At 35.5% G+C, this 17,986-nt stretch overlaps 1 protein-coding gene across 1 annotated transcript in view; it reads left to right on the top strand.

The window, feature by feature from the left end:
* The window catches only part of CBL (Cbl proto-oncogene), a 107,497-nt gene that overhangs the window by 2,417 nt on the left and 87,094 nt on the right, over window positions 1-17,986 (top strand). Inside the window, exon 2 of the mRNA XM_072612964.1 lies at window positions 14,764-15,011. Within this exon, the coding sequence (XP_072469065.1) occupies window positions 14,764-15,011 (248 nt within the window). The remainder of the gene's footprint in view (window positions 1-14,763; window positions 15,012-17,986) is intronic.

The raw sequence follows: 17,986 nt of genomic DNA, 5'->3' as shown, positions 1-17,986 counted from the left end.
TTCTTAAGGAAGGGTTTCCACTGTCTCATTTTTCCAGGAGGGTCAATTATTGTGACCTACCTACATTTCACAGCCTATGTTGTTTAAGAGAATTGAAGTGAAAATTCACTTCTACTTTAAAAGGTGTTGATCTGTCATAAGACCTAAGTTTGTCTTCTGTATTTTATGTATACAGGGAAGGGAAGGAAAGAGAATAAGCATTCATGTAGTATCTATTATGTGCCAGGCCACTGTGCTAACTGCTTTACAAATATTATCTCATTTGATCCTTACAACAACTCTTCAAGGTAGGTGCTTTTATTATACTCATTTTACAGTTGAGAAAACTGAGGCAAACAGACTTGTCCAGGATCTCACAGGTATTAAGTATCTGAGGCTGGATTTGAACTCAAGTCTTCCTGATTCTAGGTCTTGTACTCTACCCACTGTGCCACCTACATGTCTCTACATAAACCCCTTCACCCCACAAATCTAAAATTAAATAGCAAACCTTTGGGAGAATGGAGTTTTGCAGTGGTTTGGTTACCAAGTAATAGGATTGTCAAGCAGGGAGGTTTCTATTGTTCCACTCCAAATTGCTGTTGAATGAATTCATGCACAGCTTCCTGTTCTCCCCAAAGTGGAAGTTTCTTGACATTTCTTTTAGGGGGTAAGGACTTAATTCTAAAGTAGACAATATGAAAAGTGCTAGTGGGAAAGGTTAAGTTGACTTAAGTTTACAAATGAAGTATACGTGACTAATTATCAACAATTTTGAGACTGACAATAAACTTATAGAGTGTTATGTATGTGTGTTGGAAGCAATGGGCTTTGAACCCTTCATTACAAAATAAAATCAGTTATTGAGTATTTACAATGGCCTAACCCTTAGTGATGCAAGGAGAGATTAAAAATAGTCTCTTTTCTTCAAGGAGCTTGTGTTTTAATGAGGGAGACAACATGAAAATAATAAAGTATATACAGAATACATAGGAAGTTATCCCAGAAGGGAAGGCAGTAATAAGTAATAGCTAGAAAGGCCCTCCTGTAGAAGCTTGGTGTTTGAACTGAGGTTTGAAGGAAGTAGGTGGGGGAAGTCAGTAGGTAGAGGAAAGGGAGAACTTTTCCACAAATGGGGGACAGCCAGTGAGAAGGCACAGAGTTAGGGATGGAATGTCTTGTTGGAAGAACAAGAAGGTCATGTATACAGTATATGGAAATAACTAAAGTGTAGGGAAGCTGGAAAGGTAGGAAGGGGTCAGGTCAAAGTCCTGAAGGGAGATAAAGGATACTTGACCCAAGAAAGTAGCAGTTCGGGTACTGCAGTTTTTGCCTAGTGTAGTTGAAAATTTCTTTGTTGTGACATTTCATTGTACCTCAGGGTCATCAATATTCCCTTTACAGTATTGTAAATATAGATCATATGGGAAAATGAGACTGAATGTAAGACACACCATGGGAGTTATTGGTTTTCTCTCTAATAAATCTTTGCTATGAGACGAATTTTTGGTTGTTAAATACAAAATAATCACAATTAATTGAGGGTTCTGGTTAGTTGAGTGCCAGTTAATTGAGGTTTATTTGACATCTCTTCTTGGGTTTATAATTTTCAATAAATAAATGGCTTCAAAATATGTGGTGTTTTGAAAATATTAGCTTCCTTTGTTCACATCAAATTTTATTACAGCAGATACTGCATGTATACCTTTCAAATTCTGAACTCAGAATTCTTGGACTGTCACAGTGACTGTCACTCCACTGTCGAACACAGTAACTTAGTTCTACCCATTTAAAAAAAATAACTTTTGTTATATTAACAGAAATTCTCACCCTATTATGTATCTTAACAAGTCTCAATATTAATTACTATAATACTTTAATAGGTTCTCTAACCAGGTTTTTGAGACCTGACAACCCCAAATTAGGTTTTACTTATCAGCTAAGTAAATAAGTCATTGAGCTTCTTAGAAGGAAGTTAAAGGTAATAGTCACAATATACTAATTTACTGTTTCTTTGAGGGATATTACTCAGTTGCTATATAACTACTTTTCTGAACCCCAAACCTACGTTGCTTAACAGAGTTTGGAGGATTTGGTCTTTAGCTTTGTATCTCCCTCTTTTTTTCTTAACTTCTTCCCTCCCTTTATTCCCTCCCTCTTTTCCTTCCTCCCTTCCTCCCTCCCTTCCTTCCTCCTTTCCTTCCTTTCTCCTTCCCTTCCTCCTTCCCTTCCTTCCTCCCTCCCTCCCTTCCTTCCTTCCTCCTTTCCTCCCTTCCTTCCTTCCTCCCTTCCTTCCTTCCTCCCTTCCTTCCTTCCTTCCTTCCTTCCTTCCTTCCTTCCTTCCTTCCTTCCTTCCTTCCATAATAATAATTATTGATCACCTCTTCTGTGTGAGATACAACAATAATACATATCCCTGTTCTCATGGAGCTTCACCATTTCCTGGGGAGAAGGACATATACAATTAATAACTGTGTTATACAAAATAGAATATAAAAGTGGAGCACAAGTGGTACAAAGTACCATAGTTCAGAGGAGAGAGATCATTTCCAATTGAGGGGAAGGCTTCATGGGTGTTACTGGCTGGAGAAATATACAGTTTAAAGGAAGAACCAGATATTTCAGTTGATAGAAAGGGGAAGGCTGAGAAAGATAAATGAATTACTTTGGATTAAAAGGATTAATTCAGTTTGAGTTAATCTTTGAATTAAGATAAGCTTAATATTCAAGCATTTTCATTAGAATTGCTACCTTTACAGTGGGAATAACAGGTAGACTGTGTAGAAGAGATTATTATTTTGTCAAAGTTTTTGGTACTGTACTTTAAAAAAATTGTTATCAGAGTTCAACATTCCTTTTTAATATGGTGATACTCATTTCAAGCTGACAATGAAATTTATTGTAAAGTTTTTCACTAACCATATTTTTAAAAGGCTCAATGTTTTGCATGCCACTGTGTTACCATCATGTGGCATGTCATGGATGGTTTCTTCCATGGCCCCCAAAGAAAATATTTTAAAATAGTTGTGGTAAATAATAGAAATCTGTGAGTCAGCAGTCATTGCTGGAATTTATCTGTTATGTTCATCTGGTAGCATAGAAAGAGCCAGGTTCCTTGAATATAAATGTTTATTAAATTGACAAGGAAAGGTATTTCTTTAACGAGCTTTTTAATCCATAATTACTTATTTCAAGCAGTGCTCTATTTATCAGACTTTACTATCACAATAAAAATACTTTGAATAGTTTATTGAAGTTTATTATAATGAATCTAACTTATATAATCAAGCAGTTAATAAGCATTTATCAAGAAGCTTCAGGAACTGTGTTAGGTACTAGGGATACAAAGGTAAAAATGAAATGGTCCCTAACCTTATGGAACATTTGTTCTATTCAGGGAGACACATATAAATATATATAAAGTAAATTTCAGGGCCACTAGTGGCTTGGGAATCATAAAAGGCTTCATCTAGGAGGTAGCATAGGAAGTATACGTTGAAGGAAATGAGGAATTCTAAGGTCATAATTCGGGAGAGTGCACTGAGAGACATGAGGGGAGATCCTATTTAATAGAAATAGGAAATAGAATATCATGTGTGAAGAACAACAAGACCAGTTTGTCTCGACCAGAGTATGTGTAGAATATAATGTATAATAAGCCTGGAAAGGTGGCTTTGAATTAAGTTGTGAAGGACTTTTACTATCAAACAGAGGAGTTTGTATTGATTCCTGAGATAATAGAGAGTCAGGGGTATTTACTGAGCAGAGGAGTAACCTGTGCTTTAGGGATGTCACTGGCAGCATTATAAATTATAACTTGAAGACATAAGCAATGAGGTGGGGATACCAATTATGAGACTATTGCAGTAGTTAAGGCAAGAGGTAATTAAGATGTGAACTAGGGTGGTAGATGTGTTGAGAGAGAAGGAGATGGTTCCAATTTGGAAGTATAATTGGCAAGATTTGGCAACTGATGAGAGTTGGTGGGGTGAGAATGATGAGTCAGGGATGAATTTGAGATTGTGAGCCGGGGTGATTGAAAGATGGTAGTACCCCCAACAAAAATAGGGAAGTTCAGAAGAGAGATGGATTTTTAGGGGAAAGATACTGAGTTCTGTTTTAGACATGTTGAGTTTGAGATGCTTACCATAAGTCTAGTTGGAAATGTCTAGTAGGAAGTTGGTGATATGGGACTAGAGCTCAGCAAGGACTAGGGCTGGATCTATACATTATAATACATATATTATAGATAGATAGGGAGGAGGGGAATGAGAAATGAAATCACATTTTCTTAATTCCATTTTATTTGGAGGGGAACATTTTTAAAGAACTGATTAAAAGTAGTACTTAATAGATGTGATATTTTAATATTTATTAATAGTGCTTCCATATCAGTGTAACTAGGTTACATATTCTTTATTAAATGAGAGAACTTGGTTTGGGAATTGTGTATGTAGTGGTAGTGATTTATGAGGAAGTGGTAGTTACCTAATACTAGTTGAAACATTTTCAGTAAAACTCTTTTTGCATATTTTGCATATTTTGACCATTGTGGTTCATTTAAGGAGCTACATCCCTCAAAATATCATATGATAAAAGATTTATTAATAATAGCCTATAGGGATTGGTATTGTTCTTCAGTACCAGTGGAGTTTCTGAAGTATTAACACTATTCAGTGAAACAGTGCATACTTAGCTAGCTTCTAAAGCACTTTATACTGTTAAAAACACTGTCCCTAGTGAGATTATTTTATAGCATTTAAAGCCTGTTAGACTGACAGTGGTTTGAAAATTCTGTGACTGAGCATGCTTTGATCCAGTTCAATTTTTAATGATTTTCTAATAACTTTTTTTTCTTCTCTGCTATGTTTTACTTTTCCTCTTCTTTAAAATGGGGAAAATAGGTATGACCTTGTTAGAGTTTTGGGGGAGAAAGAATTACAATAAAGTTATCATGAAATATTTCTGGGATGATCATATTTTTTGTTGGGTCAACCAGGAATATTGGAGGCCACATTCAGGTCTGATCCCGTAAAATTCCTTATCATAGCAATTTTGTGAATGGGAAGGAAGGCCAGGAAAGTAGTTGTGGTTTTTATCGATCTCTTGCTGTGCTTGAACATTATCATTTTCTAAAGGTTGACTAGCATGAAGGTATCTCTTATAAGAATGTTACAGGCCAGTCACTCATGCTAGTAACCTTGGTGTTATCCTTGACTCCTCACTTGCACTCACCCCCACATATCCACTTCATTGCCAAGTCTTGTTTCTACTTTTACCTCTCTCCTATGCGTCCTTTTCTCTCCACTCCCATAGCCACCACTCTGGTGCAGCCCTTCAGCGTCTCATGTCTGTTGGTTCTGTCTCTTTGCTGCAAATCTCTCCCTGTTCCAATCCATCCTCTACTCATCTGCCAAAGTGATCTTCCTAAAACATAGGTCTGGCTATATATCACTCCCATACCACTCATCCAGTAAACTCCAGTGTCTCCCTGTTATCTCTAGGATAAGATTTTCAGTTTAGCTTTTAAAGCTCTTCACAATCTTGCTTCTTCCTCCTTGTCTTTCCAGTCTTCTTACCCTTTACTCCTCTCCTCAGTCTTTACAACCTCTGCTTTCTTTCTGTTTCTTCATAAGCTGTACTCTACATATGGAATGATTTCCCTCTTCTCTCCCTCCTAACTTCCTTTAAGGCTCAGTTTAAATCCCACCTTCTGCAAGAGACTTTTCCTGGCATCTTCTTTCTTTTCCCCAGTGCCTTCCTACTGAGATTACTTTTCATTTACATTGCATACCATATCCTGCGCGTCTAGAGTTGATTGTATATTGTCTCTTTCTTTAGAATGTTAGTTCTTTGAGGGCAAGGACTGTGTTTTTTGACATTCTTTGTGTCCCAGGTGCTTAATACAGTGCCTGGAATATAGTAAATGCTTAATACATGTTTGTTAATTGACTAGTTCTACCTTTTAAATTTGGAAAAGGTCGTTGACTGGCCTAGTAGTAGCAGACAGTGTCAGGAATTAGGCTTCTCACCACCACCCACTACCCTTTCCCAGGTTCTTGGAATTTATGAGGAACAACTTAAATGAGTCTAACTTTATTAGCATTAGGTAAAGGGGTAGGGTCTAGGCCCCAACAATCTCTTCCATTTATCTACTTAACTCAGCTATCTTTAAGAGTAGCACACAAGGACCTTGCACCAACACAAAAGAAACATTTATTAAGTGTTTGGTATATGTGTTGTCTTCCCATATTAGATAGTAAGCTCCTGGAGGGCAGGGATTATCTTTTTCTTATTTGTATCCCTGGTGCTTAGCACAATGGCTTGTATGGATAAATGCTTATTATTGTTTTATTGTAAGAATCACTTCCACTGAGGCTTTACTCTTATAGCTCAAGAGGTTACTCTACCAGGGGTGGGGAATCTATGGTCTTGAGGCCACATGTGGTCCTCTAGGTCCTTAAGTGTGGCCTTGAACCCAAACTTCACAGAACAAAATAGAAGTTTGGATTCAGTCAAAGGGCCACACTTGAGGACCTGGAGAGCCACATGTGGTCTTGAGGCCACAGGTTCCCTACTTCTGCAAGGCAAGCTTAAAAGTCTTTCCTGTAGGGGCATGGTGACACAAATTGCCCAAGAACCAACTTAATTAAATTTGGAGAGATTCATTGCCAGATTTGCAGCAGAGTGGTGAATTATTCTGCCGCAGCAACATTTAAAGACCATCTACCGAATTAGGTCCTGGGATACGAAGCTGAAAAATGTAGTCACTGTCCTCAAAGATTGTATGTTCTACTAGGAGAGAGAGGATAATAACATATACACAATCAAGTCTATTATAGGTATAATGTGTTATAGAGAAGGAGAAATACTAAAAAATAATGCTGTAGATTTGAAGAAGGAGGCATTAATTTTACTTAGGGGTTATATAAAGGAAGAAGTGGCACCTGGGTCCTGAAGGAGAGAAATATAGATTTCAATAGGCCAAGATGAAAAGGGAAGTGAATTCTAAGTATGGAAGATAGGAATTCACAAGGAAGTTGGGAGATGAGATAGCAAGGTGATATCCAGAAATAACTAATAGTCTATTTTGACTGAAGCCAGAACTTCAAGGGGAGTAATGTAAAATAAAATTGGAAAGTTAGGATAGAGTCAGATTTTGTTAATCCTTAAATGTCAGCATAAGAAGGCATATATTATTCGATAGGAAATAGGGAAACATGAAAGTTTTTGCATTCACTTAATAATACTAAACACCTAGTCTGTGTAAGGAGTGTTGCTAGGCAATTGCTAGGTGATACACAAAGACAAAAATGAAACAGTTTTTACTCTAAAGGAGTTTACATTTTTGGGGGGTGTACAACATGTATCTCTGAAGCAAAGGTTTTTTTTCATTTGTTATTTAGTTAATTTTTGTTGCTATCTTTTTTTTATATGACCAGAATTTTATCCAATATCTCTCCCTCTAAGAAAGAAGTCCTATGTGGTAAATGTTTTTAAAGAAAAAAAGGGAAAAAAATCAACAACAGCAGTGAAAAAGTCTAAAAAATACATGCATCGTACCACATTTGTGGGGCTACCATATCTGCATATTGGGTTGGGAGTGTTTTGTATTTCTTCCTTGGGTCTGTGGTGGTTCTTTACAACTTTGCAACATTCACTTTCGGTTGTTTTGTGGTTCTTGAACATTTACATTCTTTTAAGGAATTCTGTTTACTTTAATTCTGTATCAGATTGTACAAATGTTGCCATACTTCATATTCATCATATTTCTGATTTTTTTTTACTGATTATTTCACTCTGCATCAGTTCATATAGATCTTTCCATGTTTCTCTGAATTTATTGCATACATAATTTCTTACAGCACAGTAGAATTTTGTTACATTTATGTATCACAGTTTGTTTAGCCATTCCTCAGTTGATGAGCATACATTTTAATTCTTTGCTATCACAAACAATGCTGTGATAAATAGTTTAGTGTATATAGGGAGTTTCTTATCAGTGATTTCCTTGGGGCATAGGCCTAGGAGTTGAATCTCTGGGTCAAAGGGTATGGACATTCTAGTTCATTTTAGTTATTTTATTTGTATAATTCTAAAGTGTTTTCAGAATTGTTGTGCTAATTCACAATTGATCAGGGACTTCATAATCCTTTAATTTTTTTTGTCATGTACCCCTTTGGTAGTCTGGTGAAGCTTGTGAAGCCCTTCTCAGAATAATTTTTTTTATTGCCTACATTCATAATGACAGGAAATACTAAATTTTATTTTGAGGGTAATGAAAAAAAGTGCATTTTTTTCCCTAGGTAATGCCATATGGACCTCAGGTTAATATCTCCTTCTTTGGAGTTAGATAAATGTAGTGTCTTTACAAAGTTCATACTGTACTCAAAGTAATATCCAGCTTTAGATAGCACTAACAACCTAGGGGAGTAAGAAAAGATCTCATGTAGGAGCTGGCCCCTGAACTATACTGTGAAGGGATCTAGGGATTCTACAAGTTTTGGAGGTAGTGTGTTCAGATGTGGGGAAGGATCTGTATAAAGGCATGAAGAAGGGAAATGGAATGCCTTGTAGGGGAACAACTTAGTGGCCGTTGTTATTGGAGTGAAGAAAGAATAATATAAAATATGATTGGGAGGTAAGTAGGAACAAGATTGTAGAGAGTTTTGATATGGCAAGCTAAGGAGTTTATCTTATAGATTATGGTAAGATTTTTGAGTAGGGGATTGACATGGTTGGATACATATTTTAGGTTTATTAATTTGGCTGCTGTGAGAAAGAGGAAATGGAAAGGAATGAGCCTAGAGACAAACGAGGAGGCCGTTGCAATATTCCAGGGTAGAGGCAATGAGGGCCTCAACTAGGGTAGAAGTTCTGTAAGTAGAGAGAAAGAGAAGATTCTAGATAGAAGAGTAGTAGTTAGAATCAGTATGATCAAAAAATTGATAAGATATGAACTGGAAGGGACACAAATGTCAATGTTATTTTTACATTTTCTAAGTTTACTAAAGTAAGAATGACCTAGAGGTACCTCATCCCAGTTTTTTCCCTTCCCTCAAAAGTATCAACATAAATTTCACCAAAGAACCAAGAACAATCACCAGTTTTTAAAAATCTTTCAAAATTATCCCCCAAATAAAAGTATTTGCACATATATATGTATATGTGTGTGTATATATAGTATATATACACATGTATACATTTATGTATGTATATGTGTGTGTGTATGCATATATACACACACACAAAACACTGGCATTTCTGTCACTTCTAGTTTATAGTAAATATTTTATGTTTGCATTTATAGAAGTAGGCATGATTTTCATGGTGGGGAATTAACAGTTCTCTGATAGATTCAGGGATTAGAATTAGATTACAGTCAAGTTGTTGTAACATCCTAGTTGTTATCTAATTGCATATTTAAAAACATGCTCACTTGGCTGCTTAATGCTGTTCTGGGGATGTTATTAATTTATTATTGAGTTAGTTGATTATTCTTTTAGGAGAATTGTGTACTTTTTTTGGACAGTGTGCTGTAAGGTGTGATTGTGCAAAATGCCAGGGGTGGGGGAGATGGCATATTTAGCCAAAAATATAAATGAAATCAACCCTTATCTCTCCACGTTCCCCAGCTAACTGAGAAACATGGTGTTTCTAAAAAGTACTTTGGTACTATTAAAGTAATTATAGTTCAAACCTCTGAATAGAATTTTGATAAATAGGTGGAGAACAATAATTAGTAGTAAAAATCTTTACTTGTGCCCATTTGGGAGGCTGTTTAAAATTTGGGGGGAGCTATTAATTGTTCTGTTTTATAATATAAATGCAAATTGTTTTAGTTAAAAAACTGTCAAGTTCCTCAAGTTGAATGATTTTTTAAAATAGTCACATGTATGGAATTTTCATTGTTTCATCCATATACTAATACATTGAAGTTTTTTGTTTTGTTTTGCATTAACATTTATTTCCTGACAAATTGAATTTTTAAACAACTTGGTTGAATTATATTCTGAACAAGTTAAATAATAGTAGGGACTTGATAGCAAAAGTAAGAAAATATGGTGGAAATTCCATTAAATCTTTTATTCCAGTTAAGTTTGCAAAACTATTTAGAGGGTAAATACTTCACTGGGTAAGATGGATATTAAAAAAAATTTTATATAAATTAAAAAAATAAATTAAAATAAAAAAATTTTAAATGCCTACTTTTAAGGAGGCAGTAATCAGATAAAGTATAGATTTTGTATTTCCTGTTTTTTGAGACCACACTGAAAAGTATAAACTCCTTAGTTTAGAAAATTGTTAGGATCTAATATCCCCAAACTGAACCTTTTACTCTTCTATCCGCATTCTCTAGGTTAATTTTTTTTTTTTACAGTTTTTCAAGGAGATTTTTGTTCTTAATTATTATGATCATACAAATTTCTATTTTTTTAATACTTGACAAAAGAAAATTGGGAAAATAGAGGCAGTGGCTAGCTGAAACAGTGGATAAAGTGACAGGCATACTACAGTTAGTAAGACCTGAGTTCAAATGTGGTCTCAAACAGTAACTGTATAACCCTGTCACTTACCCCTGTTTGCCTCAGTTTCCTCATCTATAAAATGAGCTGGAGAAGGACATGGCAAACCACTTAAAGTTGAACATGACTGAAAAACAATTAAACAACAGAGGCAGTGAGAGACCTGTTGTGAATGTTGTGTACTAGGGCTCCTGATGGTTTCCCAGGCTCTGCACTCCTCTTTTTGACGTTGTTGTGAATGATACTTTAAGTTTTTAAGATGGAGAAAGAAGAAAGGCAGCCATTTTTGCTACCCTAGGGTAATGAAAATAAAAACAAGCTTCCTAAATTGGAAACAAACTTGATTAGAAAGCAGTTTGTGTTTCAGTTTTTTCCTTAACATTGGAGTGTCTATACAATTTTCTTAAGCCTGAAATAGTTGGAACCCTCTGTTTTCTTGGCAGCTCATTAAGCCTGCTTATTTAAATTCATTGTAGACTAAAGGCAGGTTGCTCTAGATTCTAATGCTCTGTTAACTGTTGACTTGAAATAGTCACAGAGAACTTTTTTTTGGGAAACCTTTCTAGCCTATTAAACTCTGAGGATATATCCTTTTTCTTTGCCAAAAATGACCCTAAATTTTAGCAGATTGTCTTCCAGGGGACAGCAAGCTTAGATAGATTCTTCTTATAACTAATGTTGCATAACTGGTAATTACTAGACTGAGATCATGTAGTGTACATGGACACTTGAGGAGTTAGCGTAGTATTGACAGCTACTTGGGGATAGAGTGGGAGGATTACTTATCTCTGGATATGTGTAAGTGAAGATACTCTATTTTTTAGGGCTGGCTGGCTGGCCTGGACCCTGGGAGGATGAGGCTTAACAGCTGCAGTGGACAGGCATTTTTTTCTTTGTGTTTTCTGCAGCAGTTTTTCTTGACAGGAGACTGAACCTCATGTTCTTTTTTCCCCCAGTTACCAAAGAGTCACCGAAAAGCAAAATGGAACCAAATATTACTAGTAAAGTAGCTGTGGCTATTTCCAGGAATAAAGGGGACAATTTCCATTATATTTATAAGCAACAAAAGGATGAAGGTTAGCTACTTGCCCCTTTGAAGAGACTGGTCTTAGCTGCATAGCAGTGACCATCTGGTGGAATATGGAGAATTATGTAATATTAAAATTGAAATGAACCTATATTGGTCATTTTACAGATGCGAAAACAGGTCTAGAGGGGGAAAAGTATTTCACCCAATGTTATATAGCTAGTTTATGACAGGTTGGAACCTAAAACCTAGACCTCTTGACTTTTAGTCCAGTATTCTTTCCTTTATGTCTTTTAAGTGTTGCAAAATACTACTTCCTTCATGAAGTCTTCCCTGATTTATATGTCTACCCCAGTCCCCACATCAATAGTGATCATTATCCACTTGAATTTCTTGTAACATTTGGTTTGCATCTACCTTTTGGATTAGTTCATTTACTTTCTAATTAATTTTTTAATCTAATCTCCAATGATACTTTATTAAATATAATTTTTATTGCATTATGATCAAGAAAGATGATTTAGTATTTCTACTTTTATGCATTTATTTATGAGGTTTTTGTACCCTAATATCAGTTTTTGTGAACGTGCCATGCATAGCTTCTTTTTTTTATTATTATTTTTTAATGTTTAACAATCACTGCCATACAATTGAGATTTTATCCCCCCCACACCTACCGCCCACTACCCCCCTCCCTCCCCACGACTGCATACAATTCTGTATAGGTTCTACATATACTTTCCTATTGAGTATATTTTCACTATAGTCATGCTATGTAGTCAGACTAAAATAAATGAAAGAAATCATATAACAAATCAAAACATGATACACAAACACATACACATACACAAACATGATCTGCTACATTTTGTGAATGACTTCCATATTTCTTTCTCTGAGTGTGGAAGCATGCATAGCTTCTTAAAGGAACATAGATATACTCCTTTCTATTCCCATTCAGTATTCTCTAGAGATCTAACTTTTCCAAAATTCTTATTTTATGGTTAGATTTATCTGGGTCTCAGAGAGGTAAATTGAGGTACCCACTCCCCTTATAATTTTACTGTCTATTACTTCCTGTTACTCATTTAATTTTTCCTTCGAGAACTTGAATGCAGTGCCACTTGGTGCATATATGAATTCAGTATCGATATTAATTCATTGTTTTATAGTACCTTTTAGCAAAACTTATTTTCCCTCATTCTCTCTTTTAATTAGGTCTGTTTTTGTTTTTGCTTTATCTGAGATCACAATAACTACCCCTGCATTCTCCATTCTTATTCTCTTCTTCTTTTCCTTGCCCACAAAGGAAACTCCCTCTATTGCTGCTATTGAAATCTTTTCCTTCCTTCAAAGTCTAGTTCAAATATTTGCCAAAATATAAATTGCTCAGATTAATAAAAGAGGAAATGGAATGTTTAAATAATCCCATTTTAGAAAAATAAATTGAACAAGTCATAAATGAGCTCCCTAAGAAAAAATCCCAGGGCCAGATGGATTTACAATCAGATTCTACCAAAAATTTTAAAAATAATTAATTCTAATACTTAAAGGAAGTAAATAAGTATAATTCTTTATTCTTGAAGGAATAGAAATTCCTTCTGTGTCACAAATATGGCTTTGATACTTAAACTAGAAAGGGCAAAAATAGGGAAAGAAAATTATAGACCATTTTCCCTAATGGACAGTAAAGCAAAAAGTTTAAATTCTAGCAAGGAGATTATAACAATACATCACAAAGATCAAACATTATGTTCAGGTTGGATTTATACTAGGAATTCAGGACTGGTTAAATACTTATTTAGTAATAATAATGGTAAATGGGATGAACTCACCCACAAAATGGAAGATAATAGAACAGACTAAAAACCACCACCCAGCAACACATTCTTTACAGCAAGTACACTTGAAACAGAAAGATACACAAAGAGTTAAAATAAGAGGCTAGAGCAGAATCCATTATACTTCAGATGAAGTAAAAAATGCAGGGATTGACAGAGAGGGAGGAGTCAAGAATGACACTTAAGTTGTAAGTCTGGGTGACAGGGAGAGTGGTGGTACCTTCAGTATTAACAGGGAAGCTGGTATGTGGGAAGGGTTCTGGGGGAAAGATAATGAGTTCAATTTTGGACATACTGAGATTAAGATGTCAAAGGGACATCAAATTGAAGATGTCCAGCGGACAGTTGAAGATGTCAGCAGAGAGGTTTGGGCTTGATAAGCAGATGTCAGAATCATTCACATAAGATGATAATTGAATTCATGGGAGCTGATGATTTCACCAAGTGAAATAATTTGAAGGGAGAAGAGAAAAGAGCGTGCATTAAGAATATCCTTCTGTTAGTGGTGTGAAGGATGGATTGGAGGGTGAAGAACTATAGATAGGGAGGCAAGTTAGGGGAATATTACAAAGTCCATGAGCTAGCATTGCTGCAGTGGAGAAAAACTAGAAGCTTTCCCAGTGCAAACTGGGATAAAGAAAAGACAGCTTCTCTACCCACTCTTATTTGACTCTTATTTGCAGTAGTGTCAGATAAGTAAATTAAAAGTGTAAATTTTGACAAGGAGGAGATGAAGTTATCACTATTTGAAGATGACATGATGGTATCCTTAGAAAAGCCCCGAAAATAGGCTGAAAAACTGAGATGATTAATAGTTTTAGTAAAATAACTGTATACAAAATGAAAATAGAAAAAATCATCAGCATTTCTACATAGTACTAACAAAAAGCAGGGAAAAATGGTCAGATAAGTTCCATTCATAAAAATAGAAGGTAGGCCTGTGATTTCATTAGTATAGGTAGCGCCTGAGTGAGGAAACTCACTTTCCCAAAGCAGGTCAATACTTTTTATTCTAAGTATTGAAAGATTAAGTGACCTAGCTAGGGTCACCCAGCCAGTAAATGTCAGAAGGTTTACTATAGCAACTCATGCATTAGTCTACTAAGGAAATTTATTAGTGGAGGGAATACACTGATGAATTGCAGATCTTTTGAATTGTTGAAGATTCTATTGCACATTTTTATTGGTTCTTTATATTTTCTTGGTGTGTAAAGAATATTTTCTCAGTGTGTTCAGTTAGTGATGTATGAAGAAATTAAACATAGACCACTTAATATATTTCGGTAATATCCTCCTTGGTTTTTAGAGAATTAGTCATAGTGAACCATTAAATCAAAAGTTTGAAACTGCCCTTGATCTTTACATAATTTTCCTTTTCAATTTGTTCCAGGTGGTGCGTTTGTGTCAGAATCCAAAGCTGGCTCTAAAGAATAGTCCTCCTTATATATTAGACCTGCTACCAGATACCTACCAGCATCTTCGCACAATCTTGTCAAGATACGAAGGGAGAATGGAGACACTTGGAGAAAATGAATATTTCAGGGTATTCATGGAAAATCTGATGAAGAAAACTAAGCAGACCATCAGCCTTTTTAAGGAAGGGAAAGAGAGGATGTATGAGGAGAATTCTCAGCCTAGGTAATGGAGAGTTCCACAGAAATACTCATGGTTCTACTCTTTGATAGTCTGAATGAGTGATGTTTAGAAATAGTTGAATTAATCTCCTGTTTTAGGTATGTTGTACTAAGAATATAAATGTAGAATTTGTCATAATTGTGTTTTATAGTGGCTTGAATTGCTGTTCAGGTCTTGAGACCACCCCTTAGCTTTCACAGTCTTTTAGTTTTATCATTTTCTACTGGGGCCAAGAAAGTGATCAAATAGTTATAGAGTTGGGGAGTGATTTGGAGTCTGCGGCTGTGTAGCCCATCAGGGACTTCCAGAGACATTAAATGTTGAGTTTTGGGAGAAAGACGGGATTGGGAATGAAATGGCAGGTCAAAGTGAGTTATTGGAAAAGAGTAGCTGAGATCCTAGGAGACCCACTGACAGCCGTTTCTGGGTTGAGTTTCTCCTAGTACTTGGTTTGGTCTCTTAGCAGTTCATGAATATTTAGGCCCTTTTAGGAGCTGTCATGTGTTTTGGTGAACCAGAGCCTCATATTTGTGCTATCTATAATTATGTGGCATGTAAGTATGTTGATGAAATACACCTAAAATATGATTGAATTACATGAATTCATAGAAAAAATTAACAGGGTAAGGATGGGGCTAGACAGTGAGATGTTATTTTTCAAGCAAAAAAATAAAGCATTGTTTTCTGTATTGATGAGACTTTTTGAATTAAAATGGATAGAGGCAAATTCAGTTTCTGTCAATAGATTTTTATTGCCATGTGAAATAATCATCTTAGCAAGAATACCACCTGATCATGAGTGAATTTAGAAAAAAAAAAGATTTTTATTTCACTTCATTTCTGATGGGTGGCTTGGCCTTTAACACTTCACTTCATAGATGCTAGCACACTTTAAGATAGTTACAAAAAACCCTTTTTATAATCCATCCAGAATCATATTTCCTTCCTGACCCCATTGATCAGGTCAGGGTTCAGAGAAAACATCTAAACCCCCCTCTTCCCTGTGGGTCTACATCCTAGCTTCTTTCTCTCATTTCCACGTTTCAATTCCTCCCTTTTCATCCTCATATACTTTATTCTTTATTCAGTAAAGGAAATACCAAGCCAAAAAATACTTTGTCTCTTCATCAGATATCATGAAAAAGGAGTTTTCTCAATTGCTAAAAGAATTTACAAAAGGGATGAGTGGAAGATTGGAACTCAGGATATCCATAATAAAAAGTCTCATTATCTAAGGCAGCCTCTGGATTGAAGGGCCTCATCCTTGGTGAGCCGCACCTGGCTTGGTTTTTGTATACACAAGGAAAGCCCTTCTCTGAAATAAATACATATGCTGATTAACATTCTCCACTCCCCTTCCACTACAATCAGTTTGCCATCAGTTTGACTTCTTAGGTTTCATATAATGTCTATGGAAACAAAATTCATTCATCCTTTACTGTATGACACCATGCCAGATTCTTTGATGGTAGGATACAGACAGGAAGCAAGTCATATGGTGAAATGTTAATGTTTGTTAATGACTAAGTTCACAGTAAAAATGAAAATTAAAGTGTGGTCCCTCTCTTAAGTAACCAGTAGTCTTATTGGGAGAGAAAAAAGCAAATATACAATCATTTACATAACACATATGATAAAGTACCAAAATGAGTGATTTGGATAAGAAGTACTGTACTTAGTTCAGAGAAGGTACTTCCTTCAGAAAAAGGATTGAACAAGGTGAGTTGGAATGATCTGGTCAGGCTTTATATTTGACTCTAGTAATATGCAGTTAGGTGGACCCAGTGGATAGAGTGCTGGAGATAAAATCTGGATCTTTCTTTAGATATTTAATAGCTATGTGACAAGTCATTTAACCTCTCTGTAGCTATTTTTTGATCTGTAAAATAGGGATATTTCCTGTCTCAGTGGTATATTGTGAGGATCAAATGAGGTAAAGAGGATGGGAGGAAATGATCTGAGGAGGTGTGAGTTGTAGAGTTGATTTCATCTTGCAGAACGATGAGGCTTTGGAGACTCATAGGGTGGGAAATGATAAGGTGAATTTTCCCTGTGCCCTTCTTACGTGGTAGAAGATTGGAGAGAAGCTTATAGCTGGTAAAAGCTCTGGGCTTCTGGTACTTTTGGTGCCATTTACCAACTAAGGTAACTTTAGAATTAATTTTAACCTTCCTATACCTCAGTTTCCTTATTTCTAATAGGAATGATCTTTATACTAGCCAACTCCAAGGGTTGTTCTGAGGAAGGTGCTTTGTAAATGATAAAGCTCTAGCTGTGTGAACTGTTGTCTACCTCCTGCTTTATAACTTCTGTAATCTATTTATTATCCTCTGATTTTCTTCTTTTTTAACTGTTTCATTTCTGATTTTCTTGGATCTCCTTTTTAAACCCTTAAATGTTACTGTTCCTCAGGATTCTTTTTCTCAGTTTTCTCCTTGATCTTTATCTCATATAGTTACTTTCTTTTAATGTACCAAGTATTTTATTTATATTTTCTTTTTAAAAATGGGTTTTTATTCATGTCTCCTGTTTCTTACATGATCATAGTTATCCTCAATATTCTTCCTCCTTCCCTGCACCCTCCAGAGAATCATCCTAATAGTATTTTTTTAGAGGGGAAAAAAAGTAAGCATAAACTGATAAATTAAAAAAGTCCAAAAACACATGCAAGTCAATCTCTAGATATTTTACCCATTTTATAGTTATTTGAATGGGGTATTCTTTTCTATTTTTGCTTCCTGGGTCTTATTATTAGAAGTGCTGTTGATTTTTGAGGGTTTATTTTGTCACCTGCAAATTTGTTGTACCTGTTAATTGTCTCAATTAGTGTTCTTGCTTATTCCCTAGGAATTTTACAAGTATACCATCTTACCATCAGCAAAAAAGAATAATTTTATCTCTTTACCTAACTTTATGCCTTTATTTTCTCTCTTATCCTATTGCTGTTCTTAGCATTTCCAGAACTGTGTAAAATAATA

The sequence above is a fragment of the Notamacropus eugenii genome, chromosome 5 (assembly GCF_028372415.1).
Source record: "Notamacropus eugenii isolate mMacEug1 chromosome 5, mMacEug1.pri_v2, whole genome shotgun sequence".
In the NCBI taxonomy this organism is placed as follows: Eukaryota; Metazoa; Chordata; class Mammalia; order Diprotodontia; family Macropodidae; genus Notamacropus; species Notamacropus eugenii.
The sequence above is the reverse complement of the archived record's forward strand: the minus strand, read 5'-3'. Positions and strand labels throughout refer to the sequence as shown.